This window comes from Hypomesus transpacificus, chromosome 18 (assembly GCF_021917145.1).
Source record: "Hypomesus transpacificus isolate Combined female chromosome 18, fHypTra1, whole genome shotgun sequence".
NCBI classification, from domain to species: domain Eukaryota; kingdom Metazoa; phylum Chordata; class Actinopteri; order Osmeriformes; family Osmeridae; genus Hypomesus; species Hypomesus transpacificus.
Window position 1 is genome coordinate 6,568,703 of NC_061077.1, and position 27,578 is coordinate 6,596,280.

Sequence of the window (27,578 nt, forward strand, 5' to 3'; positions counted from 1 at the left end):
TCCTGAAATCTTTTCCCAATGCAGAATTTCAAAAAGGGGCCAGTTCAGATTTATCAGTACAAGGAGCTCATAAATCAAAGTTTCCAACTTTTATGTTTGAAAGTATAGGCTCTGTCACTGTTTTGTTGGTGGCGAACCCTACAGTTGTTGATGTTTGTGGTGTAAATGTGTGTAACCCTGGCTTTAGATTGTAAGCAAAAAGTGGCTGATTTGGTGCATGTGAGATTATTTGAACCCTTTCATCAGAGACCTGTTGACACTGAGTAAAGATGACATCTGCTCGAACTCTGGATAATTGCTTAGATTCATGACATGAACCATAGACCCAACAATCTATTCATCCCAGTTAACCATACTTTCTCTCAACTCGCGAGGGGGCCACATTTCACGAGACATACCATTCATCATGGTTTTAGGGGATGTCATAAAAGAGCATGCAGTTCTTCCACAGCACAGTAACTTGACTGCTCACACTGTCTGTCAGAACATTTTTGTGTGTGCTTTTTGCTTCTCAAATAGAGATGTCGTTACAAGCTAGAGATACAATTCCACCTCTGAGACATATGAACCTTCTCTGTCCAAAATTGTAAAAAAGGTCCATTCCCACAGAGAATAAATAAACCCCTCCAAACGCCGCAGATTAGCCCTTGTTCTGCTCTCCAGCATGTACAGAAAAGTATGTCTTGTGTTTGGCAATGAGTGACCCAGCTTGGTACCTAAACCCTGGAGTTAACAACCAGCTCTCTCTCCTCTCTACAACCTTGATTTCCTTTCATGTGCCACAGCTTGCTATATCACACAGGAGACCCTATGGAGGAAATCAACTTCCTTTTTTGACTTCATGGGATTTATTGCAGAGAAAAATAAAGGGGATTTGTGCTTTGGCGTCAGGCACTGTTTTAGCTTTGGCAGTGCTGCTATTGAAATCATGTTCATAACCAATGCTGTAGTGAGGTCGAGCAGATAGAGCAGCAGAACCCTAAATGCCTATGGATCCTCCGTTCAGATCCACTTTTCTCATTAGTCTGCCTGAGCCTCATAGAGAGATGAATGCTGAAGGCAGGCCAATATAGGTTTCACTGTCAGCACACACTGTTCATGATTTATTGCATCACTATGCTCTCCTTGTCTTCACTACCTCTACAATTGTCGGTGAACAATGTTAAAGGAAGCTTGAAACAAACTGAGGGTAACATAGTATCAGGGTTTGTTGCACCAACTTACAGACAAATCTGCAATTTCCTGCCAATATGGACATGGCATTATCATTTGGTTAATTATCCATCACAATAAAATAAGATGAGATAAAATAATTTGTTCCCCAAATTATCGCCACAGCCACTTGATTGACATTGTTAGGATTTTTTAAGTAGTTTCTGATAGAAATCTCATATAATCAGACACACAAAGCCTCTCATCAGATACATCTCTCATCCCCTCATCCAATTAGAAAGCTTTCACAGAAGACATTGTAATTCAATAATGATGAGGATACTCACAACATTAACGCACTCATGTACTAATTGAAAGTACGGGTAATATAATACATATTTCGTTTTCCTTATCTTTTTGTTCTTTGTATTGTGGCTTGGTAGAGCTATACTGTAGCCCGTGATAATGATGCACAGACATATTGTCAGATCAGCTCATTACGTGGACAATCCTCGTCATTGGCAATGCCCTTCCTCAGTGCCACACTTCAGCTGGTGGATAATGAGACGTCTGTATTTACACCCAGTCCTGATTACAGAGGCAAAGGCTGTGACATGGAATGGCATGTCTACCAACCCTCTACTCATGTCTAACACTTCCTGTCTGGGAAATGACATGTTGATTAGCTGCAACACATGCTAGATTGTGAAACATGCAACATAGGATCACATGTGGTACTCTAAACAACATACAGTACTTCAATAGACACATGCTGGGGTGTGCTGGGGTTTTGTAGTAATTTTCTATTCTTTGAGATTAGGGCAGACCTTGATAGCATCATAACATCTTTGCTAAAATGCCTGAGGATATTACGCCTGCATGTGGGGTCCATGTTGGGGAAAAATCAAACATAGGTGTAAGTGCATCAGATATATTAGGAGGCTGAAGCACTTAATCTCCGTGTCTCTGACATGTGCTTGCACCCTTCCCTTTAGATGCAGCCTCACTAGATATTAGCTTCTGTGTTAAACATGTACATTACAACACAGCAGAAACGCCGCAAGGTAGATACTTTAAGTATTTAAAAGGCAGAGCTGCAGTTTCCTCTGCCCCAGAAGAGACACCTTGGTTTGGTGGGACATTTATGATTACGACGATCACATGACTAAAAGGCCACCCTTTCAAGCGTTCTGTGTGGGCATTTTAGCAGCTCTCCTTCTCATTGAGCTAGTGGTGGTGAACCGCAGCTTTCAGACTGAAATTGGGGTTTGTAATGAAAAAGTCCATCTTTGTCATGAGATTGCCATTTCCATGATCTATTAAACGTCATACATTAATGACACTGGTATACATTAACTGCCATTGACTCCTGCTACTTTTTCAGCATTCTTTAAATGATGAACAGGGTAGAGCAAATTATGCCAGGAATATACAGTTCCCCTTTATTGATTTATTTCCCAGTGGTTCTAGGTTATTTCCTGGCTAATTGTCCATCTTCTGAGGTGGCTTGTCATCTGCACATTGACTGAACTGAACCGCAGGTAAAGCATGTTTTATGAGTTTCTGTTTCATATACTGTCCTCCTTTTAACCCTTGTGTTGTCTGTAAACTCCCATTGTCCTATGGGTCAAAAAAGGCCTCCCTTCACTAAACCCCTAAACGAAAGCAATTTCATTAAATTATCTACCCAAAATCTAGAACTAAACAACTAGTCACTCATCTCAAAAGAATATCTGGGTTTGCTTTTTCGCAGTGCAGGAAGTTTAATCAGTGAACACCACTAGTTTTTACACTGAAACACTGAAATGTTTAATAATGGTTTCAGTAACTAGAGCATGGTGGGTACTGTCATCTGCACCTTCAACCCTCTGTACCAGAAATCAATTATCTCAATTTCTCATTGTGTGTGTGTGTATTTGTGTTCTCGAATAAGCTGTATACCTGGTGGCATACAGCTTTCATGGAAATGTGAACAAAAGAAATATTTCACTTTTGTTTATGTTGGGGTCATTTTAGGAAATCTTTCAAGCTGAAAAATATCATTAAGGGGGTTATCTCTGCTATTAAAAAGCAGGGCAATCTTATTAGTAGTTTTGCCACAAATATTTTATATGGCAAGAGCTAGTGCTGTCTCTCTTTCATTGAGCATGAATTTACACTTTTTAATCCTGTTACACTAGAATACACAAGTGTGAATGATATTTAGGGAATTAAGCTATTTGTTGTCAAATCCAGTAAGCCTTAAATTTTAATTTTTAATTTTTTAAGGGTTGCAGGAAAGGGGGGATATTTGCCCCAAATGTGCATGAATGGAAACACTAATCGGTAGCATTAGCTGATCACAGAATCTCCTTTGGTAACTCATATTCAGCTCACATTCAGCTCTGGAAACAATTGACCCCACAGAGTGCTTTCAACACAGTCAATATTTACGGACACAAGTCCCCGCCTCCACTATTCACCAGCCTGCATAACAATGTAAAATAAAACATACCTGGGATCATTAATAAAAAAAAGGGATATTCTGCAGCTATGCTGTGCTAATATTGACCAACTTTCAAGGATAGCACTGAATTATAAATGAGATATTGTTCTCATGACATAACACCATTAGTGGAAGGAAGGTCTTGGTGTTTTAGAGTTTAGTGAGTAGCGAAATATCAGGATGATTATCATCTACAAGGTGAGATGGTCAGATGGCTGAGTGGTTAGGGAGTTGGGCTGGTAATCAAAATGTTTTTGGTTCGATTCCTGGCCATGCATAATGATGTTGTGTCCTTGGGCAAGGCGCTACACCCTACTTGGCTCGGGGAGAATGTCCCTGTACTTACTGTAAGTCGCTCCGGATAAGAGCGTCTACTAAATAAGAATAAGAATAATTAATCTGGGGATACAGTGCATCAACTGGAAGCTAAAGAAAAAATATCCGTTATAGAAAGACAGACATGACTTTTGTACCCAATAAATGCAATATGGTTGAATGTGAAATGTAAGCATACCAGAACCCAGCTATGCAAGTCATGAATTTAGAGAGTGACGTTTTGACTACACCTTAACTAAAACTCTTCAAGAGGAAGAGTTCTTGCTCTTCAACATTCAGTCCTCTCACTTAGTGTAAATGTCTGTGTAGCCGTCCAGTTATATTAAGACACTGACAAAACCACTCAAGTCTCTTGAGATCACGCATAGCTTTCAGCTGCACCTTGGCTCGGCTTCAAAACAAAAAAGCCAGGAGCTCTAGAAGAAAGGGCTCCCCAGTCATCGTGCCCTTAAATCTCTCTCATAATGCTGGCCTTTTGCAAACATGCAGGAGTGTTGTCGAAATCTTGTACACAGTGCTCTTGACCCGCTGCATTCTCTCTCTCTCTCTCTCTCTCTCTCTCTCTCTCTCTCTCTCTCTCTCTCTCTCTCTCTCTCTCTCTCTCTCTCTCTCTCTCTCTCTCTCTCTCTCTCTCTCTCTCTCTCTCTCTCTCTCTCTCTCTCTCTCTCTCTCTCTCTCTCTCTCTCTCTCTCTCTCTCTCTTCGCATGAAACATGTCTAATCATCTTAAAACAAGTTGATAGAGTGGTGATATAAGTGAGATTGCTTGGCCATCTGAGGATCTGTCTTTATTAGAAGTGAGTCTGAGGAGAGTTTCTATTAGCTTCCTATCAAGATGGGATGGCAGCGTGGAGGAAATTACGCATGTCGCAAGGCTTAGTGCCGGGGGCTCTGTGCTAGGCCCAATGGAGGATGAAAAGCTTTAATCAACTATGAGGACTGCCGGTGATAGGATACCATGATCACTCCACATGTCACAATCTAACAGATTATAGCCATGGCTTTTGACACTTTCTCTGCAAACATGGAGGTGGTAAGGAAAAAGAGAGAGAAGGGGGCTAGGAATATTTTCTTCTCATTTTCCGTTCTTATTTCTACTTCAAAAGTGTGGTGCACATTTAGGTCAGTCTTCTTTTCTTATGTTCTGGTATGACAACACCTCCTGTTCTTTCGAAAGGGAAGGAACAGGGCAGTGCAGGTCCCTGGAGGATCTTCAGCCTAACTGGCCAGGTTCTGAAGACAAATTATGATTGTAATTAGAAATCAAATTCTAGGGGATTATCAGGATGGTTTGATACAAATGTGAGAATTTGCCCGTCAGAAGATTCAACTGCGATCAAAAGGAAGAAACCAACCTAGGCTGTATCTCCCTCTTGTGATATCTCAATCAGTCACAGCTGCTGCTGTTTATCCACCAAGGCTTCATTGTATACAGCTGTCTTTTTGTCCTCTCTCAACCATGCTCATTCTCAGATGCCTAATCATTTAAATGAGTCATCTGCCATTATAAGGGATTATTACAATAAAAACATCAGGTTGTCCTGATTCCTCATCTTTTGCAGCTAAAACAGTTTTGTAAGCAATTCCTTTTTCTGTATGTCTACATTCATCGTGTTTGACCTGATTAGAAGGAAGAAGACATTTTTAACTGCTGAAATGGGTTTCTTCAACCATTCACAATATCGGTGAACAGCATGTTTTTTTCATTTAGAAAATGATGCAAATAAGAATTTAAAGATCTGCTACATTCGAACTAAAGATGTGCCGTGGCTGGTCAGTTGGAAATGTCTTAGAAGACCATTTCTCTATCTTGCACCTCATTGTTTTGGCCTAGTGTTGGAATTGTGGTTCTTTTTCATCAATTTCAGTTTCCACTGTGGAGAGGTGAAGAGCTAGTTCAATGATGGTATACAGATCATTGATGGCAGACAAACCGTTTACACAGCTGTTGATCCACACTTGGCTGGTGCTCGATTCAGTACCAGGGTTGCCAGCTATGGTTCCTCTGTCATCCCCCTGCTCTATGGGACACTGGGCTGATAATTAACTTGATGAATGGTCCTGGCCTATGGTGGCAGCTGAGCTAATTAACAAATGAGTGGGCAAATATTTTCATCTTGCTTTAAAATGGGTGTGTGTGGGTGTGTGGGCTTGGGTGGTGTGTCCCGTTGTCCGGATACCCAGCCCAGTAGGAGGTCACTGCAAGCATAACAGTGACTTTAAATCTCTGCGTGTTGACAGAACAAGACTCAGAGGGTGGTGATCATGGACCCAGCTCAGTGTCTTGGCTATGTATGTGAGCTGACTATTGCCCAATCAAAGAACCATCAATGTTTCACTTGTACAAACATAATTAATGAACTCTGTGATTATGGAATCATACAGCAATTGGCTGCAATGTCTTCATTATGTAAAGAAGAAACAAAAAGTGTGCCATTACAATTCTGTAAATCAATGAAGATACTGTCAGTCAGACTGACCATATATTTCTATAGAGGGGTATCTGCCTCTTACTTGTTGCAGATTTGTTGCAGATTTCAGCTTGTGCCAGTAGCTATGTAATGAAGAGTCCCGTCTGGGGCTGTGCCATCACAAGAGACTCTGTGCTCTCTTCTGATTAAGTGCCGAGAGAGAGGGCCCAGGGTTATGAGGAGTGTGCACAGTGTGAATGTCTGGTCTTTGAATCCCAAAGACTTTCTTCAAGATTGAATTATTGACTGTGTGACAACTACACCATAGACCACCCTCTTAGATATGTATGTGGTTGAGTGATCACTGAGGGCAGGGTGGAGACTCTCAAGAGTTCAACATGATCTTCTGGGGACAATGCAGTCACAGTAGGCAGACAGTATGGTTCTTAGGTAACCTTTAAGAAAACTATCCAATTAAAACCTGTAGTGCTCCAGTATATGTGTGTGTGTGTGTGTATATATATATATATATACATATATATATATATGTTCACATTGAGCCTCGATGGTCAGCCATACACAGTCCATGAGGATATGGCATAGTCAAATGTGTCAGACTATCTGAATGGAGAGGAACAGTGACAGGACTGTGTATGGCTGGCCATCGAGGATTAATGTGATTCAAAATGGCAGGACTGAAACACTCTCACTCAGAAGAGTTCATCAGAGGATCTGTCATGGTCATTGTCAAGCAGGAAGATGATATCTCATTTTAATTAAGAGTCTATGGAAGTAGGTCTGCTGAACATCATGTGCAGCCTGAAATATTTTCAGCTGGGTGACAGCTGTGGGACAGTTTGAGGTTGGAGAAATTAAACGGGTCTTGGTTGTTGTTTACCCACAGGATTAGTTTGGGGTGTGTTGTCTGTGAAAATAACACTGACATTTTCAACACATTATCTTAAATAGCTCATTCCTAGACTTTGCAGTCAGCTCACAGTTGGTTCTGTGTGTTTGGTGAGGGGGTTAGTAAAGGGTCAGTGGTCTGACTCTCTGATGTCCGAGCACCTGGTTGGAAAGCAACAGCTCGCTGCATCAGGGATGAGATCACAGCCTCACTGGGAGGGCCAGGATACATCCCCACTTTGAAGCTCTGAGGCAAGTGCAGTGTTCCCCTAACTGCCAGTTTAATGGATTGAGCCTGGCTTGTTTTTTGGAAAGGCCGTAGAGATGCAGCCATTTGCTGGGCAGGGCTGGGATTAAAGCACAGAGAACTAAAGAGCCCCCCCCCCCCTCTGTCCCCCCTCTGTTCACAAACTATATCATTCTCTATGTTCACATTTTTGTGTGTTAATTCGTTTTCTCTCCCACTTTGTGATCTGGAAAGATGATATCTCATATGAGTTTTAAATGAGTGTCAAGTCAACATAAGAAGGTCATTTTTCTCAGATGTTGATTGGTAAGGGATTCCGCTTGTAAAGAGCAGTTGCATGACATTGATGACTGAGGCAGACGTGTGATACGTGTGGGTGCCAAATGTAAGACACGTCAATAAGATCACTTTTATCACGTTTTAGAAGCTGAAAGGTCACAGGACAGACAGGCTGCTAAATCGGATCTCAAAATGCCACAGTATCAGGCAATTAAAATAATAGGTTCCCAAACTCTAACCAGAAATCCAAAAGCATTTGCTCTTTATTGAGTTGTCATTTACGTGATTTAGGTAACAAATCATTCTCCTCTCTCTGATCTCAACAGAGATCTTTCTCTCTACCGATGGGTATGTCCGTAGTGCTATTGTGTCTGTTTTAATTTATCTGTTTGGTTGTCCCTGTATTCTATCTGTTTTTGCCCCATTTGCAGATTTCTTTTGTGACATCTGGGGAGAAAAAGTGTCTCACACAGCAACACACTGATCTTGGCTGGACTTGTTCTGCTTTTGCACATTATCTTTTACCAATCACTTCTCTACAAATCTCAATTCTCACATGTGACAGATATGGAGGCAAGGGTTTTGGCTCCCTCTCTAGATACACAATGGGGATATTGGCTAAAGGGTTTAGGAGATGCATCTGGCTGACCTGATGGTATAATGTCACTGTGAGCCCATTAGCTTCCTGGTCCTCTACCATTCCCAATCAAAGGTCAATATGTTAATATGCAGGCTTCCGTGTCACAGTCTCCTATGTCACAGCATAAGTTATACTGGCATGCCTGCTGCATATGCCTGCTGCATGTTAATGGATTTTGTTTTGCATTAGCATGTTCCTCCACGTTATACTGTGGCTTTCTGACTGCTAAGGCAGAGAGGACCCCCATGAAACATTTAAGCATCAGTGTATTGACTCCCTATAGGGAGAGAGCAGATGCAGAATATAGGTTCCATGGTTCTAATTACATTTGTCATTCCCTGGAGCTTGGGCTATTGCAGAAATGATTGACAAACAGTTAAACATGCAGAAGACACAATATTTATGTAAAATGGTTCAAATACTATTGTGATTGCCTTAAATGTATTAATAATCTTGCTGGTGGAAAGGTAAAAAAATATAATATTCAAACACAATGACTCCTTAACCAATTTGCTCAATAAAGAATGTTTTAGTGTCTATCATTCATGTCTAAAGGATGAGGGACTGAGGATGCGTAATCTCAAACAGTTTGAAGTTCTCTAGCCAGACATACTCACAACACAAGTCTGCAACACAAGTGCACACACATTCTTTTGGAGTTTGTTGTAATGCAACTCATCATTATTGCGTGGGTTGGTTGACTGGGCAGACGGTGTGTTTGTGTTTCACTCAGGATGGTGGGCCATCTGGTCCAGTCACTGAGACTAATGGGGAGGAGTCACTGTCCAGTAGAAACAGACTGAGAAGAAATGAATAGCAGTGGTCCATATGGGGGGATGAAAGACGCAATTATAAAAAATAACACCACCAATCTCCTTTCTAATGTGCATGTTACAGAGCTTTGCAAGGCCCTGTCAGACCAGGTCTTCTTGATCCAACATTGACATGGTGTTTCTTCAGGCCTGGATTGCGTCAAATTTAGATGCACCACATGTTTGGCGGGTTTTAAACTTTTCCATTTGAGTTGAAATGTACTGACTTGTTTAGGAAAGTTCATGAAATGCTTTCTCTGCCACCAAATTATGGCCATGAGTGAATGTGTTGATTAGGGAGATAAGGTAAATAGATTACTATAATATAGAGCCCTTTTTGTCTTACTCAGGAGAAGCAAGAGCATGGGTCTTTTAATGGGAACACCCCAGACAGAGTCGTTTTATCTCAACGCAATAATTAAATCTGTTCAAAGATCTAGTCTTACAGGAAAATGTTTCTTAATTGCCACCTATGTCAAAGTACTGCGGTGGTCTGAAGGGATAATAACAGCTGGTCAAAATAATTGTTCCTTTATGTGTTCATTTTCTGTATTGTGCTGTAACCAGATCCCAGAAGCTGGATGTTCTTTCTTTTTAAACTCTGATGGAGATTTTACAGAGCCCATCCCTGGAAGTGTTACATAAACTCAAGAAGGATGACGCTAGTTAACAGTCTACAGTGACAGAAAGTAATCTATTCACCTTGTCAATGTTTTGCTGAGGCAAGCTGAGGATGTGAGACTATAGGACGGAGAATGTGGGCCACGCACAAGCCACCATAATCATCTAATGACCCTAGCAAGCCCCTGCCAAGTTAGGGGTCGATATAAACGGTTAGCAGGGGCTCATCTTCCAGGAATAACGACAGACCATGTGTTAAAAAATTAATTAAATTTGACATATATTATAAAGTGAGAGTCTATGCAGTAACAACAAGCTTGTTCCATATCCACTGAAAAAGTTCAAGCTCATTAACTGTCTTTTCAGAGCATTAATAATGAAGGGCACTATGAGAGTGGTGATGTACTCAAAGACCTGCCATATTGTTAATGCACCGTTAATCATGCAGGTTAAGACAGCAGCCTGGTTGATGCTTAACCCCCCACCAGCAAAATCCTCCAGCAAATACTGAACTTTGGTGCAACCAATATTAATTACACCGCATAGGACTAAAGTGTGACTAAATGAGCTAATTTAGATATGTCAGACGTCTTTTGTTCCATCCATGGTCATGGAAGCCATAGCCCTAGAGGGATTGCAGGTCTTCCGTCAGAATGGGTACAGCCTGACTCAGACACGCAATCTCCTTCTGGAAGTCTGACCTCTATACCTGATATTGTTATTCTGCAAATCCTATTCCATATTTTGCAGGGTTGAAAAGCTGTTTTCATGGATCTTGCCAAAGCCCAGAAGATTAATGTAAGATCAAAGAACAATTATATTTCTATTATCTCCAAATCATGTTTTACAGAATATGTTGAGGGAATATAAGAGAACACTTTAGGCTGTAAGACAACCAGGCTGACCTGATTCATCTGTGTTAAAAGACTAAGCTATTTATTTCTACCCACATGGGTATTGCCACACTTTATCAGACTAAATTTCACCCACCAGAGTATAGACTGCTACTTTGAAGGCCTTACACCTAGCTCTGGCCCCCTTTTTCTCCCTCCTGCTTCCTGAACTGAAATCAATGCCCCAGCTCTTTCATCCTCTCAGTGGAGTGTCTCAAAAGGACCAGGGTCTATCAGGCCTCTCCAGTCTGATATTTCCCTTTCGGCTTCCACCCCGACAGGGGACCCCAGGCCTGACCCAGCCCCCTTCCGGGTGGATAATCCCAGGCTAAACCCCCCTCAGCTCCTGTGATTAATGATATGTCTAGTTGTTGTGACCCTCGCTTTCCCCCCGTGATGCGTGTTATTGGGCAAGGGAACAGAGCGGGGCTGGGAGAGGGCTGCACAATTATTCCCTGGCAGAGCAGCCTCTGGTAAACATAGACAGAGACTGACAGGGCCTTTATTAGCGAGCAGACATCCGGAGCTCATATAGGAAAACAAAGCCACATAAGGCTTGAGCCAACCACTGCATAGCCTTGGTCATGGGTCTGTAGCAGTCTGGTCATGCTCAGCACACAGTCAAAAGGTAACAACAGACTGATTAATGCAGAGACTGCCCTTTACTCTTGTGCTGAGTCTCACCAAAACACACACTTTTGCTTGACTGGTAAACAGTTGTATGTGGGCACATACGACTGATTGTGATGATGAGCATTTTTGTCATTGTCTTGTCAAAACTATGCCATAGCAACATCTGAAGGAACTTTGTCATTCTGACGTACAATTACTTAAATTCCTGAATAAAACAAGGTCAAAGTGGTGATGGAGATGTTTCAGAGGATTCTACATTTAATCAGATATTTTCCTCTGATGAGGCGCTTCAAGTTAATGACCTTATTTCTCAGTTAACTCTTCCCTGCTTTCCCTGGTTAAGAGGCTGATTACTTAATTTTTTAGGGTGCGCTGTCACACTGTGATGAATGGCTGTGGAAGACTGAAGCTCAAACCTATATGCATTATGAAGGGCAATGTTATATATAAGCAGGTGGGAAAATACATGTAGTAGTTCAGGTTTTCTTGACTAACGTTAAGAGTTTCAGAGTCCATTTAAATTATTGTTGAGAGATAATCATACCAAAATGCTATTTTAGCTCCTTTAGAGGTCTCCAGTTGGAGATGACTTTTACCAAAAACATTTTACTATGAATTGTCTTTTTAAAATGTGTGGTAAAGCACTATGTCTCTCTAATTCCTTCACCCTTGCACTCTTGCTCGGTAGCAGGTGCACAGCCAATGTAGCACTCAAGTGACTAATTAAACCTAATTTCTACTGAAGACCAGATGGCTGTATTCTTGGGCTGCTAACCTAGCTAGTTCTTAGCTGGTAGATTGCAGTGGCCCATTCATGCTTCGCCTTGTCTTGTTTGATCTTAGATTTAACAAGCCAGATGAAAGAAGCAATTATCAGGTCCCAAGCTTCAGTTAAAGGACTGCCTTACACAGAATTGCTCTGGTATATGCCAAGATTGGGTACAAAGAGAGGTTTTCTCTTTCGCTTGTCTTCTACTCCAGAGATGTCTGCAAAAGAAACAGTGACGAGAGATAAAATAGAGAAAGTCTGAGATCAAGAAGCAAAGGTAAATAATGAATGGGTTGTATTTTGTTATTTAAACCCCAGATGTCCATAAGAAGCCTGTAAATTACGTTAGCTCAGAAATAGAGTATGGGCGTAGAAAGGGAGCTCATGAGCGCTCTCCAAATGGCCCCTTAGGATTGGATAGAAGCTGGATTGACAGTATGATAACTTTTTTTCTTTTGGAAGAGGGAGATATTTATTTAATAGCGTTTAACAGCTTGAGGAGTAAATAAGAGCTGCTGCAAGCTCATACAAAGACCTTCTGACAGGAAGGGAACAGAGAGCATCCTCACACTGCACAGACACTGAAGAGGGAGGCTGTGGTGATTGATGTACAGTTGGACAGGCCATCATCACCTCTCATTAGGCCATTAACACTCCTAAACACTCTCAGCAATTAGTCTCTCTGATTCAGAGCTCTCTGTAAACTCAGCTTCTGACGAGTCAGAGATCCTTCTGGACACTTCCGCAGGCCTCAGACACCTCCTCGGGCAGAGAAGCTCCGCTCTCCCTCACCACAACAGGCTGTCCTGGATCACAGAAGGACAAGGCCCCAAAGCGATTCCCCAGGCTAGTGTCACCAGATGTTGATTTGCACCAAGACTAAGAAGGATGATGGAGGGAGTGACATTCAAACTCCTTGACTTTGGTCAAATTGAGCTACTATTTGTGGTCACATAGTGCACTTTAAAAATAGACTTCAAGTTCTTCAGGATTGGTTTGTGGTTAGCACAGTTGTTGTGTTCTGTCTTCACAAGTAGCTGTTTTCACCCACCAACTATTTTGTACTTCTTTGTGGGTTCAACAGGGTGCTAAACAAAACCTAAAATGAAAGTGCTCAGTTACAGAATCACTTTCTATTTTTTAAGATGAAATATAGCAGAATTGTTTTCATAAGAGCCCCATGGCAACCCAATTAGTAATGATTTAAAGCTCATACTTAGAGAACCTTTGAATCCTGTTTGGGGTTCTTGTACGTAACTTCTGGTTTCATTCCACTTGGCATCTACATAACAAGCTATTTCAGCCATACCCCAGTCACCCAGTATATTCCCAATATATTCATATTTCACCAGGAAAATAATACTTTTATAAAACCTTTAGTCTAGGGATTAAATTCATGCCGTCAGACCAAGGGCTGCCCAAGTTCACTTTGAAGACGGATAGATCCCTCTAAGAGGAGATGAATGGAAAAACAGGGGTGAAACTCTAACGTTGGCAGATAGAATTAGCAGGGGGGCTGAATTCGGAGTCTGATTCAACATACTGAATGCTTTAGTAATGATAGCCCAAAAAAGGAAACACAACAGCACTGGAAATTGTGTGCCGGTATGTGTGAACGGAACTCATAATCTGTCTGATGTTGACAGGAACCTCTTCTACCAGCTCAGGAGTGCAAGGGAGCATGGAGCCTGATGCTTCAGCTAAGCATCAACCAGCCAGTGCTTAATGTACCATTGAGTTGCTACTGTGCCACAGAATACGTGAGAACATTGTCCTCTTCCAAAGTAAGCGAATGCCATGCAGCTGACAGTGTCAGGGGTGTGGACATTCACTCCAAGTTGAAGGTGTGTGCGTTTTTATTAAATATTCTTCTAATGAGAGCCATCATCTTGTCTGGATTCGGTTTAAGGATGGTTAGCTTTTTTCAATTTGCATTGTTTAACTTTTTCTAGCGCATTATTTGTGGCATAGGTCAAGAGATAATTAAATGTGCTGGTGAAAGCTAAAATCTTACTACAGTTAACTGTAAAAACGTATTGTAGTGAAGCATATATCTCTTCTAGTGTTTTTGAAATGTGTCATTATGAACCTTAACAAAGAGGAAAGCTTTGTGTTCATCCCTTTAGGAAAATATTCCCTTTTTCCAAACATTGGTTTGCAGGTGTACAAGGCATTAGAGGGGGGTATAAGAGAGCTCTCTTGATAAAGATCCCTGCCTACTCCATTCAGGCGTGCCTCAACATTAAAACCCTTCTTTGGTGGGTGGCAGGCTGCAGGGAGGCAGAGGAAGGGATGCAGTATTCATGGCTTCTGTTTTCAGGACCATGGTTAAATCCTTGCTATATTTGGAACACTACAGTGTGATTCCCATGCCCTTAGATTCCTCAAGAATACATGTATTTCCTCACCGCCTTTCTCTTCTCCCCACTTGCCTTTCCCTCTCCTTGACAGCCCCCACTCAGCCCCTCACTTGTCCTGTCTCAGCTGAGAGAAATCCTCACGACTCAGTCAGTTCCAGGGCCACAGCAACCTCCTCTGCACCACTTGCCGCTTGCAGTCTCCTATGTGCATTCAGTACACACCAGGGTTATCTGTCCAGTGTTATCTAAAACTGACTACACACAGCCATTGACTGGAACAGAGATTTATGTCTGCTTCTTTGGAGAGAAAGGTAGAGAGCTGCCACAGCAGTCTCCCATCTGTTTCTCCTGGGTGGAAGACATGACAAATCCTTGATTGTTATGATCAGGCTTGTGTTAGATGTGAGAGCTTTCATTTGTTGATGCTGAATCTCACCTAGAAACATTCAATTCTTTAAAGTTTTTGACAGCAGGGAGTCGCCAGTGTGTCCATCTAGACAAAAAGCTTATCCGTATTACAGTAATGTAATGTTGGTCCCAAGTCTACATGGCAACTCTTAATGCTGTTAATGTAATACCAGTGCCACTATGTTTGTTTAATGTTGATGCAAGCATGCATGCGTTACTTTTTTTTCTGTTCTATTACCATATTGTTATAAGACTGGGGCCACCGTTTTAAAGTTTAAGTTGGAACATACAAACTTCAACATACAAACAAATCACACACAACCTACAAACATACCCCACACATGAACACCCTTGTCAAAGGTGCTGTCAGCCTGGCGAGGCATGTCTTTGTGTTGATCTGCAGAGAAGAACATGGCAGGAGCGCCGTATATTTGATAAAAATACTACTGCTCACATGCCTTGGAATGGGGCAAAGCGCTTCCCGACACAACCGACAGTATCTGGCAGGATAAGATGTGTGTAAGGAGAAATGATCCAGTTCCGCCTCTCGCCAGGTGCTTGTTGTCTGGTCCACTGCAAACGATTTATATGATGCCGTTCTCCTCAGCCCAGGAATGGCTGGGGATCTCAGCATGACGTCAGCTATTCTGCAAGGCTTTACTTTTCAGTTTTTGCTCTAGTGCACTAGATGATCCTCATTGTTGCTATTCAATTTCCTTGAAAATAATATTTTGCAATATCATCAATGAATATGTATTGCTTGGCCAGGTGTTATTTGAGCTGGTCTATTGAGTAAGTCTACAGTCTGAGAAGAAAGCCCTGCAGGTGGACGAACATGCTGCGGTGGTTAATTCTGTTCTCTTTGAAAGGCACATTTAGGATACATCTATTTAAATGCTTATGGAAAACCATATTTGCCTCCTCAACAAGCCAGCTCAAAGAAAGATTTGTGTGTGTTGATGTTGTAAACCGTGGCGCAACATGAAAAATGTGTCCAGGCAAATTGGGAGACACATGAAACCCGCTACTATGTCTCTCCCACACTGCTTCTCAGCCACTACTGTCTCTATAGAGCCCCGACACTCTCTTTTATGCGTAGTCTTTCTCTTTCTTTCTCAATCTCTCAGATGTAGAGTATATTACATTAAAAATAAAATAAAACGAATCAAAGATGGATTTCTCCTCCACCCCTACAATCCCACCAGAGTGGTTTGCAAATACCTTGCCAAAGGTTTAAATGGCCAGGCAATAAATAATGTACCCTTCACATACGGTATATAGAGGAAGGAAGGACATGCTCCGAGGAGCCACGCGGATAAAGCGCTTAAATGCATTTACGGTGAAATATGCACATCCGAGCTGGAATAAAGATTTAATTGCTGTCTGTTGTTGCAGCCTTGCCTGGGTACCGTGCCGACACACTCGTACTGTGCTGCACAAGGAGACAATGCAGTCATGGTTTCTGCTGGGATTCCAGCATAGTTGATCATTCTGATGCAGCACATTAGAGCCCAGAAATATACATACCGGAGAGGAAAGTAATAGTTTTTTATGGACCGGGTGATTAGTTTTGCTGTACAACAACACAGACATTGTTGGTTACAAATTCAGAGATTTATTGAGTCTTCTTGTCTGTACCAACATGGTTTATGCTTCTTATATCAAACAAATATGAGATTAGCATTTTCATAATTTTCTGCGGATGTGAAGATGTTGAGAAGGGTTGAATAGAATATATATTGGCTGTTCATTGGTGGCTGTGGATGAGGGCTGCTTTGTAATCTATAATCCCATGGCTGTAAGTAGCTGTTGTATTGCTTCTCATGGTCTCACACAGCCAAGTTCCCCCAATTTACTTTATATAATTTCTACTTATAGCCTGAAGTAATGGTTTGCACTTTGTTTGAGAATAAGAATTGCATTGTACATGAACAAACTGTTAATGAGTGAATAAGCATTTTTCCAATCTCTCGTCCTGCTGGAGAAAGTTTATGGAGGAAGTCTATGAATAGGGAATAGAGAGTTAGAGGCAAAGGGGAATTAGCTTTGAGCTGAGTGTCTGATGTCTTTTACAGAGGTGGGATGAATATAGATGGCATAATATGGAGTAGCAATGCATGTAATGAACCCTGTGTATACTCCATGGGGCTTTCCATCTCTCTCTCTCTCTCTCTCTCTCTCTCTTTCTCTCTCTCTCTCTCTCTCTCTCTCTCTCTCTCTCTCTCTCTCTCTCTCTGTGTGTCTCTCTCTCTCTTTCAGCTCCCCATGCCGCCATCCCCTTCACCCCCCCCCCCCCCCCCCCCCTTCCCTTCCTCCCTACCTAGACTCTGGTTTATTGTGCAAGAAACAAATACATTGATTCTTACCCATATTCACATCCATGGATTGCATGCGTGTATCATTTTGGTCCTTGCCTCACATTCCTAAAAGAATACTCAGTGTGTTACATTTCAGTTCATCCCTCCGGCAGAGATTCATTCATAATAGATAAATATCTGTTAGGTAACAACATTCTGGCTGCAACAGCTGGATTAATATTATTTGGTGTCTCATCAGAAGTATATGATTTATAGCAATCTGTGGAGTTTGACAATGCATTGAAACATAGCACAAAAATAAAGGGCTGAAAGCACCCCTCCACTAAGCTAAATAACACAGACCATGTACAACTGTTTTTGCTCATAATGCTGGCCTTTTGCAAACATGCAGGAGTGTTGTCGAAATCTTGTACACAGTGCTCTTGACCCGCTGCATTCTCTCTCTCTCTCTCTCTCTCTCTCTCTCTCTCTCTCTCTCTCTCTCTCTCTCTCTCTCTCTCTCTCTCTCTCTCTCTCACACACGCACACACACACTCACACTCACACGCACAAACACATAATGCCAAAAGAGAACAAGTATCAGTCCAACCTGCAATAGAGGATGCACATGTTTGTATTTACAAGAAATGTTCTGCTTGTTGTGTTTTGTTATGACCCAGTTGTGTGTATGGTGAGAATTACATATCTCCACTCCCTTCTGTGATCCTATTGGCCATTTGGGACCTAAGTATCTCCGCTGATGAAGCATAACGGCTAAACAGCAGTCTCCTGTCGGATTAGGACATCACTGTCAGACGCATGGCTGCCCAGCCTCATTCTGACGGCCCTATTAGCACAGGGATGGCATTAGGAGGCATTGTAGAGAGATGTGAAATTGACTAGAGTCCCTATTACGCTCCTTATCCTAGTCAAACTGCATTGTGTGCAATGGGCCTTTTTCAGCCAATGTATCCTATTTGGGCCCCTGTTAACACCAGGGATCATAATGGCACAAACAATCTGATGGCACAAAAAAATGGCTGATGTGTAATTTGTAATTTGATAATTTGCAGAATATGAGTGAAAATAGGGAGAATGATGTTGTGTATCAGTGTGCTCCACATTGTGACCACACTCTTTCATACACTGTAGCTAAATTATTGCAGTAAGTGTCATGTAAGAAAAAGTGAACCAGAGACACCTGCCATGAGCCCAGTAGGAGTCCATACGTGCTGAGGCCTGGGGATGAAAGGAAAGAAGGCTGAATGCGATGAGGGATGCTCTGGAGTCCCACCTCTGTGAGTCAGTGTGAGCACAGTTGCAGTCGGTTCAGTAGTTTCCCTTACTGCCTACTCCCTGCCGACAGCTGATGTTTATCTATTCTCCCCATCTGGGTCCCGGGACTCAACATCTGGTACAGCAGCCACCTTGTGAGTCTTGTCTCAGGGGCTGACAGAGAAGGACACTGGCTAGGCATGGCTCTCTAAGCTGGGTGAGGGAGAAACACAGAGAGACACAGACCACAGACCACTGGTCCTAACATCATCCATGAAGGAACTAAACAATCTAAATGCTACTGATTCATTTAGGATGAGCAATATGCAAAGGGAGGTCATTCTTAAGAGACATAAGGGGCGTTTTCCTGCCCTGTGGCCATCAGGTAGTTCAGACTCGCTTGTCTGTCATTTCGTTAGAGCATGTTCCGGCACTGAAGTACCTGATTTGTTGAGTGATCCAATTTAATTACCTATCTCACAACTTTATTATCTTCGTTATCTTAACGATGTGGAAGCAAAATGTTACTGCACAGTAAACATTTGGCTTGCCCTTTACTGAGTTAATGAATGGCCATTCTTTGATCGTTATCTGAGATAAAAAAACTGTTAAAAGAGAGTAAAGAGACAAACATATTCCTTCGTATTGATACAGTATTCTGTTTCTGTGCCACCGAACTGATGCATTGGCTAGCGCTGAAACACGGAGGACAAAGTATTTAAGAGAGACGCATTTCTTTGTTTGTGCAGAATAGGGACCCTTTTTCTTCCACACCCTTTTAGAGGATCTTCTCATGCAGTTGTGGGCCGAGTGCTTTACCAAGCCTGGACTCCACGGAGCCTTGGCATCTGTTTCACATCCTTCATCTCTCTTTCTCCTATACAAAGGCTTGATCCGTTGTAACCCCCCTCCCAAACACTCACACTCCTTCACTTTCAGCCCCTCACCCTGGATGAGTTTTTCCTTCAGCTTGTAGACTCTCCTACATTATGAATGCTGTGTTTTAGGAGGATGATCTTAGCTTGGCAATACAAATATCTTTTTTGGGGTTCCCAACAGAGATGGAAGAACCCAGCACAAAGCAGGCCACTACAGTCACTGATGCAGGGCATCTTTATTATTTGATGGCCATAATAAAAGAAGCAGAAATGCACGTGTCTGCAGACTGCAGCACTGTCTATTATTCACAAGGCATGGCAACATGGCAAGTCTCAGTGCATTTCTGTTTTCCAGCAGATTTCTTCAAAATGCAGCATGTAGCTGGAAACAGCAAAGCTTGAGGAAAGCAGTACTTTATAAGCCAGAACACAGTGGCGATAACACACCACACATCAATGTTAACCATCTCCGGATTACAGTAACAGTGCTGCGTTGTAAATTGCTTGGTTAACCTAAACATACATGACCAGTAGGAAGTCTAATTTCCAAAGAGCCTCATCATCCTTTGTCGGCCAAGTGGCTAGACAAGGGTCGATGTATGGGAATGCCCGTGAAGATGCAAAGAGGAGAACACTGATGGGAGGATTGTCTAAGCATGGGTACGGTGTTCATTTTAGGACATCCTCAGATCTCAGACTCAAGTGTCAGACTCAAACGAAAAGGCGTCAAGTCTCAGACCAAAAGTCGTCAGACTCAGGCGAAACGGCTTCAGTCTCAGAATAACCTCTGTCATTTTCAGACAAAACGCTCTCAAACCAAACGCCATCATTCTCAGACAAAACGCTCTCAAACCAAACGACATCATTCTCAGACAAAACGCCCTCAAACTAAACGGCGTCATTCTCAGACAAAACGCCCTCAAACTAAACTTTGTCATACATTTTTTTGTCAAAGATGAAGGAGCTGACTAGCTTTCTGAATTAGCTAAAGTAGCAACTTTTAAAGTGAATACCATATGGAACAACACTTCGTGTTGTGTCTGTTAACTGGTAGCTGATATAATACAAAATAGTTGTTTTCTGCAAGCTAGTTCACTCGTGTACAGTAAACCCATGTGTAGTCCTCTGGTTGCCATGGATACTACAAACAAACTTTGCTAAAGAATCATAAACGTCATCAACACGCGGCGCGACGATCTGAACAACTGTTCCGCCAGTACAAAGAACTAACAGAAAACAACTATTTCGTATTATATCAAAAGTACGTTTTCGTGCTGTAGGCTACCAGTTAACAGAAACAACACCATGGTATTCACTTTAAAAGATGCTACTTTAGCTAATTCAGAAAGCTAGTCAACAGCTCCCTCATCTAGCTAGCTTTGACAAAAGAATTCAGACAAAGTTAAGTTTGAGGGCGTTTTGTCTGAGAATGACGCCTTTTAGTTTAAGGGCGTTTTGTCTGAGAATGATGGTGTTTGGTTTGATAGCGTTTTGTCTGAGAATGACGCCGTTTAGTTTGAGAGCGTTTTGTCTGAGAATGATGGCGTTTGGTTTGAGAGCGTTTTGTCTGAGAATGACGCCGTTTAGTTTGAGAGCGTTTTGTCTGAGAATGATGGCGTTTGGTTTGAGAGCGTTTTGTCTGAGAATGACAGAGGTTTTTCTGAGACTGAAGCCGTTTCGCCTGAGTCAGACGACTTTTGGCCTGAGACTTGACGCCTTTTCGTTTGAGTCTGACACCTGGAGTCTGAGATCTGAGGATGTTCTAAAATGAACACCGTACATGGGGCAGTCAATCGAGAAAGAGAGGAAGTTGGAAGCAAATAGAAAAAACAGAAACAGGGGATAGAGAGAGAGAGAAAGAAAGAGTGAAGGAAATAGAGAGCTAAGAAAGAGAGAGAGAGAGAGTCAGACTCAGCTGCTGACTTCTCCCACTGGGCACAGATCCACCACTCTATTAGTCTGGCACAGTGGAAGAAGAGAGCATGCTGTGGGGGACAACAGTCTTGCCAGCAGACACACACACATACACACACACACACATACAGACACACACACACACACACACAGACACAGACACACACACACACACACACACACACACACACACACACACACACACACACACACACACTGACAAACAAAGGGACTCACAAATAGGTGACACAGTGACAAAGTGACAATGTGCTAGTTTCAGGTGGTTGACGGGTAAGGAGTCAAGAATTTAGTTTAAGTAAACTATGGTCCAAGAATATGTGTTAATATATCACACAATGTATTATTCCTTTACCGGTTAATGTGAGACGGTGCTATTCATTTAAGTAAGGATATTTCATAACCCAAGACGTTTCGTAACATTAAAACACTCTGGAGAGTTTCCACATGAAGAGCAGTGTGTGGTTGTGAAGCTGGCTACAGAAGTGTGCTGGGTAGCAGTGAATCAGTTATGCTCTGGGCATATAGGAATAATTCATAATAGTGTTCTGAAAGCAACTGAAGCTCGGTGTGAAATAGAAAATGTATTTCTCCTTAGCAGTATTGGGTTTTGTGATTTATTTCGACTTGAATGTGTGGGATCAAATTCAGATGGAAGGAGTGACCCAACCAATGTTGATGTGGCTCTGAATATATGCATGGAAGCTGGAGAAACATGCCACTGCCTCTCATAAAGAGTATGAACGGCACATTTCCCATTCACTGACTTTAAAAGCTGTGTGTGGGAGTTAACGACAATTGATATGGAGCCAAGGTAATAGGAACAGTGCAGAGAAACTAATACGGAGCAAACCCCTTCAGAGCTGCACACACTGGGACAAATCTGTTGTTGATCAGATTAATAAAACCCCATGTCATCTGAGGGCCTGTTTCTCACTCTAAAACAAAAACTCGCTGTGTCCACTGTTTTCTGTTTGTCTCATCCTCTCCTTTTTATCTTTCAGGAGTGTTGAGGAGCCAACGGATGCCATGCAAGGCTGCTCAGGCTGACTCGGTCATTTCTGCCTGCTCCAGGGGTTGGAGGGAAGCTCCACACAGTCCTCACAGCTGGGAAGGGGAGGAGAGGATTATTTCCCACCTTTGTTCTTCCTAATGCCTCCTGAGATGGCTTTCCACAGACCCTTGTCTGCCTCACACAACACTGTTTAATAGCTGTACACCATCTCCTCTCAACAACCACCAAGGAGAACAGATAGACATAGAGGGAAAACTAATTATTATTACTGAAGTCAGAGCTGAGACAGAAGAGACTTCTGAGGACTTCTGTGCTCTAAAGACCATTGTGGTTAACCTTGAGGACATTTTTTTTTTTTTTTTCAAAGGCATCAACTTACTTGAATGTGAGTTCAGCCTTCCACTATGACTCAAGGAAGTTGTGGGAATTCATGGGCTGGTTCTCACAGAAGAGGGCCCTATTGGCTGCTGTTTCTGGTGTGCTGGATCATGGTGGCCTCAGCTGCCAAGCCCAAAATACCAGGGCACACACACCTCAACTCCATCCGCATAGATGGAGACATTTCTCTGGGTGGTCTGTTCCCAGTGCATGCCAGGGGCAATGATGGCAAGGCCTGTGGGGAGCTGAAGAAGGAGAAAGGCATCCACAGACTGGAGGCCATGCTCTTTGCCTTGGATCGCATCAACAACGACCACGAGCTGCTCCCCAACATCACCCTGGGAGCCAGAATCCTGGACACCTGCTCCAGAGACACCCATGCCCTTGAGCAGTCGCTCACCTTCGTCCAGGCTCTCATTGAGAAGGATGGGACAGACATCAAGTGTCTGAGTGGAGGACCACCCATCATCACCAAGCCTGAGAGGGTGGTGGGTGTTATTGGGGCATCTGCCAGCTCAGTGTCCATCATGGTGGCCAACATCCTGCGCCTCTTCAGGGTAAGAGCTTGTTGGTTGAAGGGCCCTGACTGTGGGGGCTGTGGGAGGACCTGAGTATTATGACTGAGATCACGCCATTGCCTGAATCATTGATACATCTACTTTAAGGAAATAGGCATACATGTTCCAAGTAGGCATTTTCTACTAAATATGTTGGAAAATATTGCTGTAAACATAGAAATGTCCATTCTGATTAAGTTGAAACGTCAATGCATCAAAGCTAGTTCAAGTTCAAGTTCAAGTCTTTTATTTGTCAGGTGCACAGAGCAACACAAGGTTAGACTGGGCACTGAAATTCTTAAGACAAGACAACGCAAGCACTTGGCATAACATAACATATAAGTACACAGAACAAATTTACATCTATGCTGAGCTTAGATAAGTGAACTTCCTAAATATACAGATAGCAATAAATAAACGACTATACTAACCCTAACACTAAAACTTCCTAAATTACAGATAACAATAAATAGTACGCTATACTAACCCTAATACAAAAAAAAAAAAAAAAAAAAAAAAAAACCTGTTACAACCCTATAAACTAATCTAACCTAAATGGAGTACAGTGCAGTAGTGCAAATTTACAGATCAGCTACATCCTAGATGTGTACTTTCAATTGAGTGTTTTATTGGTCTCAGGTGGATTAGTCACAGTTAATTCACATGTATTTTTCACTGTCCTGAGAACAGAGGCTTGTCATTAGTTCAGAGCTTCTATCACTAATGACATTCATTTGCCAAGAGTCCTTAGCAAGGCTTTTCTCTAATTAATTCCAGGAAGCCATGCATATGAGCACTGGAGCTTGCACAGTAGTCATATCAAAGATAAAATGAGCATCTGCCCTATGCTCATTGAATGCAAACAAAATGTGCACATTTGCAAACAAAACATTAACAGAACCTGACAGAGCTTTCATGATGCCTGTCTGATGCTGTCAGCACACCAACAGGCAGATGGCAGGCACATGGACTGTTAAAACATGTATCTGGATATGTATTTAATTATTGAAATTAGAGGCTGACTGAGAGAATTGATTACCTATTTTTATCTACAAATCATTCCGGCCTTAACCAGTGGACCAGTGATTTCTGAAGTTGAAATATGAACACTTATTTTAAATAATTGTATAATATGAAAATATCGGCAAAATCTTTTATAAAATGCATATTCGGTGACTGCAGGTTTTGTGTCAGAAAACCAGATCAATGGTGCTGTATGTATATGTTCTTCTGAGCCAGTTATGACAATACATACTGTAGAGGGCATGTAGAGCATAAGCTGGTGGCTTTAGACTGTATGATCAGGGTTCTTACCTCTCAGGTCACCTCAGTGGCCAAGTAATCTCCTGCTGCACAAAGCGTTGTATTTGCACTGTGTTTGAGCTGAATGAAAGCCTGCCTCAAGCCACTGTGAAAGCTATCTACGCACCACGGATGCCGTGGCTACAGTGTTCTGATAAGTACATGTTTGAGATCAGTTTATCATTTGACTTTCCCATGAAGATGCACCCAGATCTCAAACATCAACAAGGGCCAAAAGGAATCCCTTAGTTGCTGTAGCAGGTAGTACTCTGTGCCTGTTGTAAGGATGTAATTACTCCTGCCTCTGCCCTCCTCAAGCAGCAGGTTGGCCTGGCTGTGCTAGCACACTTCTCCATCATTAGCCCCACATCAATCTCGCTGTAGAGCTCCTCTTCATTAGTGAAGGTGAAGTTACCACTGAGACTTGTCTCTAACGACTTCAAGAGTCTGACCTGATGTCCTTCTTTATCATTTTAGTTGGTGGGGATAGAACCTGCTCTTGGCTTGTGTCATGATGGAGATGTCATCAAAGTATCAGACCTTCAGAGATTGTCTTTCTGAACCAGTGCTATAGTAAATGTGCAGTCATGTAGTACAGGTGCAGAAAACCTGAGCCATGGGCTGGTCACCTGCTGGTTTTTAGGGAGCTGTCAGATTGAGTTAAAGACCCACAATCCCATTTTCATTTTCAACACTTTTTGTTTACATCCGGTTACACAGTTCCTTCAGGTAATGACCCATTGTTTTCAGGCCAGAGTTTGTGGTTAATAGACTGTTCTTTCTACTCTTTTACGTATCCTCCTCACAAAGTCTTAGAGCGGCTAAGAGTAAAGTGTTTACTCAGCACTCAAGAGCAAGCAGGATTCCGTCCCTATGGTGCACCATGAATATTTTACCACAGCATTATGTAATTTCCGCCTGGGGAGGCAGGTTTGAAAGCACCCCCTTTACACTGCCTCCTGACTGGCCCATGCTCCAGCCCTGTGATGTTCTCATTGGTTCCATCTTTTTACTGCTACATAAGCAGGAGCAAAGTGCGCTAGTGCTTGGGATAATTAGCAGTGGGCTGGTTGTGACTACACACTGTGTTTGATTAGTCTTTCATAGCTGGTTGTAATTAGAACTCTGGATTTTGATTGTGTCTTAGATACATCCCTCCTCTTAGCTCCTCTCACTAGTTTGAGGAGTATCACTGCATTGTGTGTGGACAGGTATTGTGGAGAAGGTGGGCCACCCACTGTTTACTTGCTGAGACGATGCGTTTTCAGGCTAAAAAAGGGATGACTTGGCAGCCACAGCGATTCAGGTTCAGTCATCAGGCAACCATGGACAGCCTAAGTGTCTGACTAGGTCTGGTGTCAGTGGAGGAGGAAGGCTGGACCTGTACTGCACAGAGAGAAGGAGAGCAGAGGAGGAGAGGAGAAGAGATCTGAGAATAGACTGCAGTCAGCCACTGTGTGTAGAGGTATAGGGGGAGGGTTAACTAGATGTCTGTTGGGCTGTCTGTGAAGCAGAGAGACCTCATAGCCTCCTATCTCTTCCCTCATTAGAGACAGAGGCCCTCAGGCACTCTCCCTTGCTCTCCTCTAAGCATCTCAGCATGTTGAGAAAGCCAGTGCTTTCATTGCATTATCAGTGGAGCCATTGTTCATACAGAATGCATCAAAACCTGAACAATAAATACAAATATATTTAGACATTTTTAAAGGATTGTTTCTGTCATATTTATGAACTAAACAGGGAAATTTATCTTATTTAAATGCATATAGATATTGAAATTGTGTATTAAATACCCTTGGCTTGTTTATCTCCTCTAATCCTATATAAGCTTGAAGGGTTTTACTTCACCAGTGAGCAGGATTACTAGTTGCTACACTCTCTGTAGATACAGTACCTCACAGGCTAGTGCCTCTCTTTATCACCCTCAGACAGCCCTCCTCCCAAGGTATGCCCTGTCACCTTCACGGATCCTCAGCTCTGGAGCTCGCTGGTAATCGAGGAGAGAGTCCTGGGCAGGAGAATTGATTCTGACTAAGTGGACTCCCATTCTCCACTAAGTGTAATTTGGTGTAGCCATACTACATCAGGTAATTCAAGCCACCCGTTCCCCTGCCCATCCAAGTCCAATAAATCCCATGCAAGTCTCCCCTCGCCCTGTGACTTTCAAAGCAACACAAACAAGGAAAGAAAAGCGAATAAACGCCTCAAAAAGCTTTCGCAACAGAAAATTGTTTTCTTGTGTTCACAGCCCAGTGGTTTTTCTCTGGTTCTATCCCTGCCACTCAAACATTCTTTTACAATCGGGTGTACTGAATCCATGCAGCTGTCTTTCTTCCTGTTCAGCGCTGCAGTTACCACCGCCACAGCTCTGACCACACCGGAGCAGCTCCTTTAGTTCAGGATCAGTTCCGACTCAAGTCACTTAGCCAACCCTGGCCCCGGTGGTCAATTCCCAGTACAGGAGCGAGGGAAGGATGCCCAGAAACTGGCCTGTTATTCCTGCTCCTTGTCCCCTGCCTCAAGTATGAGCAAATCCCTTTGCAGGAGGCTGAACCAGCAGCTGGTAATCACCCGGCTTGGTGTCAGAGGACCATGGTGTGGTGGTCTCCCTCTGTGCTCTGTACGCTGTGCGGAGACTATTTTATGGCATTTAATTAGTGTACCATTGTAGGTCTGGAGAGAGAATGCTACAGAGAATTATGGGAGAAAGCCTTTTCAAAAGGGCACGCTTTCATTAGGTGGGTCTGTACTTTTTTATAGGAGCAAATTTGATTTTCTTTGACAACCTGGTTGAGTCCCTAACCACCTGACATGTTTATCATCTATATGGAAGTCAAATCCCTGAATTCAACAGCAGACTATCGACAATTTAGACAAGTTTTAACCCTTTACTGACTTCCGTCATTTTCTCAGCATTGTTTTACTAACATATACAACAAGAGTGTGCTAGCAAAAATTAAAGTGCTGCATATTTTTATAGTTACACACTGTAT

At 42.5% G+C, this 27,578-nt stretch overlaps 1 protein-coding gene across 1 annotated transcript in view; it reads left to right on the forward strand.

The window, feature by feature from the left end:
- The first annotated feature begins 22,752 nt into the window (after positions 1–22,752).
- LOC124480219 (metabotropic glutamate receptor 4-like) overlaps positions 22,753–27,578 on the forward strand; it is a 78,393-nt gene continuing 73,567 nt past the window's right edge. The window contains exon 1 of the mRNA XM_047039324.1: positions 22,753–23,283. Coding sequence (XP_046895280.1) covers positions 22,753–23,283 — 531 coding nt within the window. The remainder of the gene's footprint in view (positions 23,284–27,578) is intronic.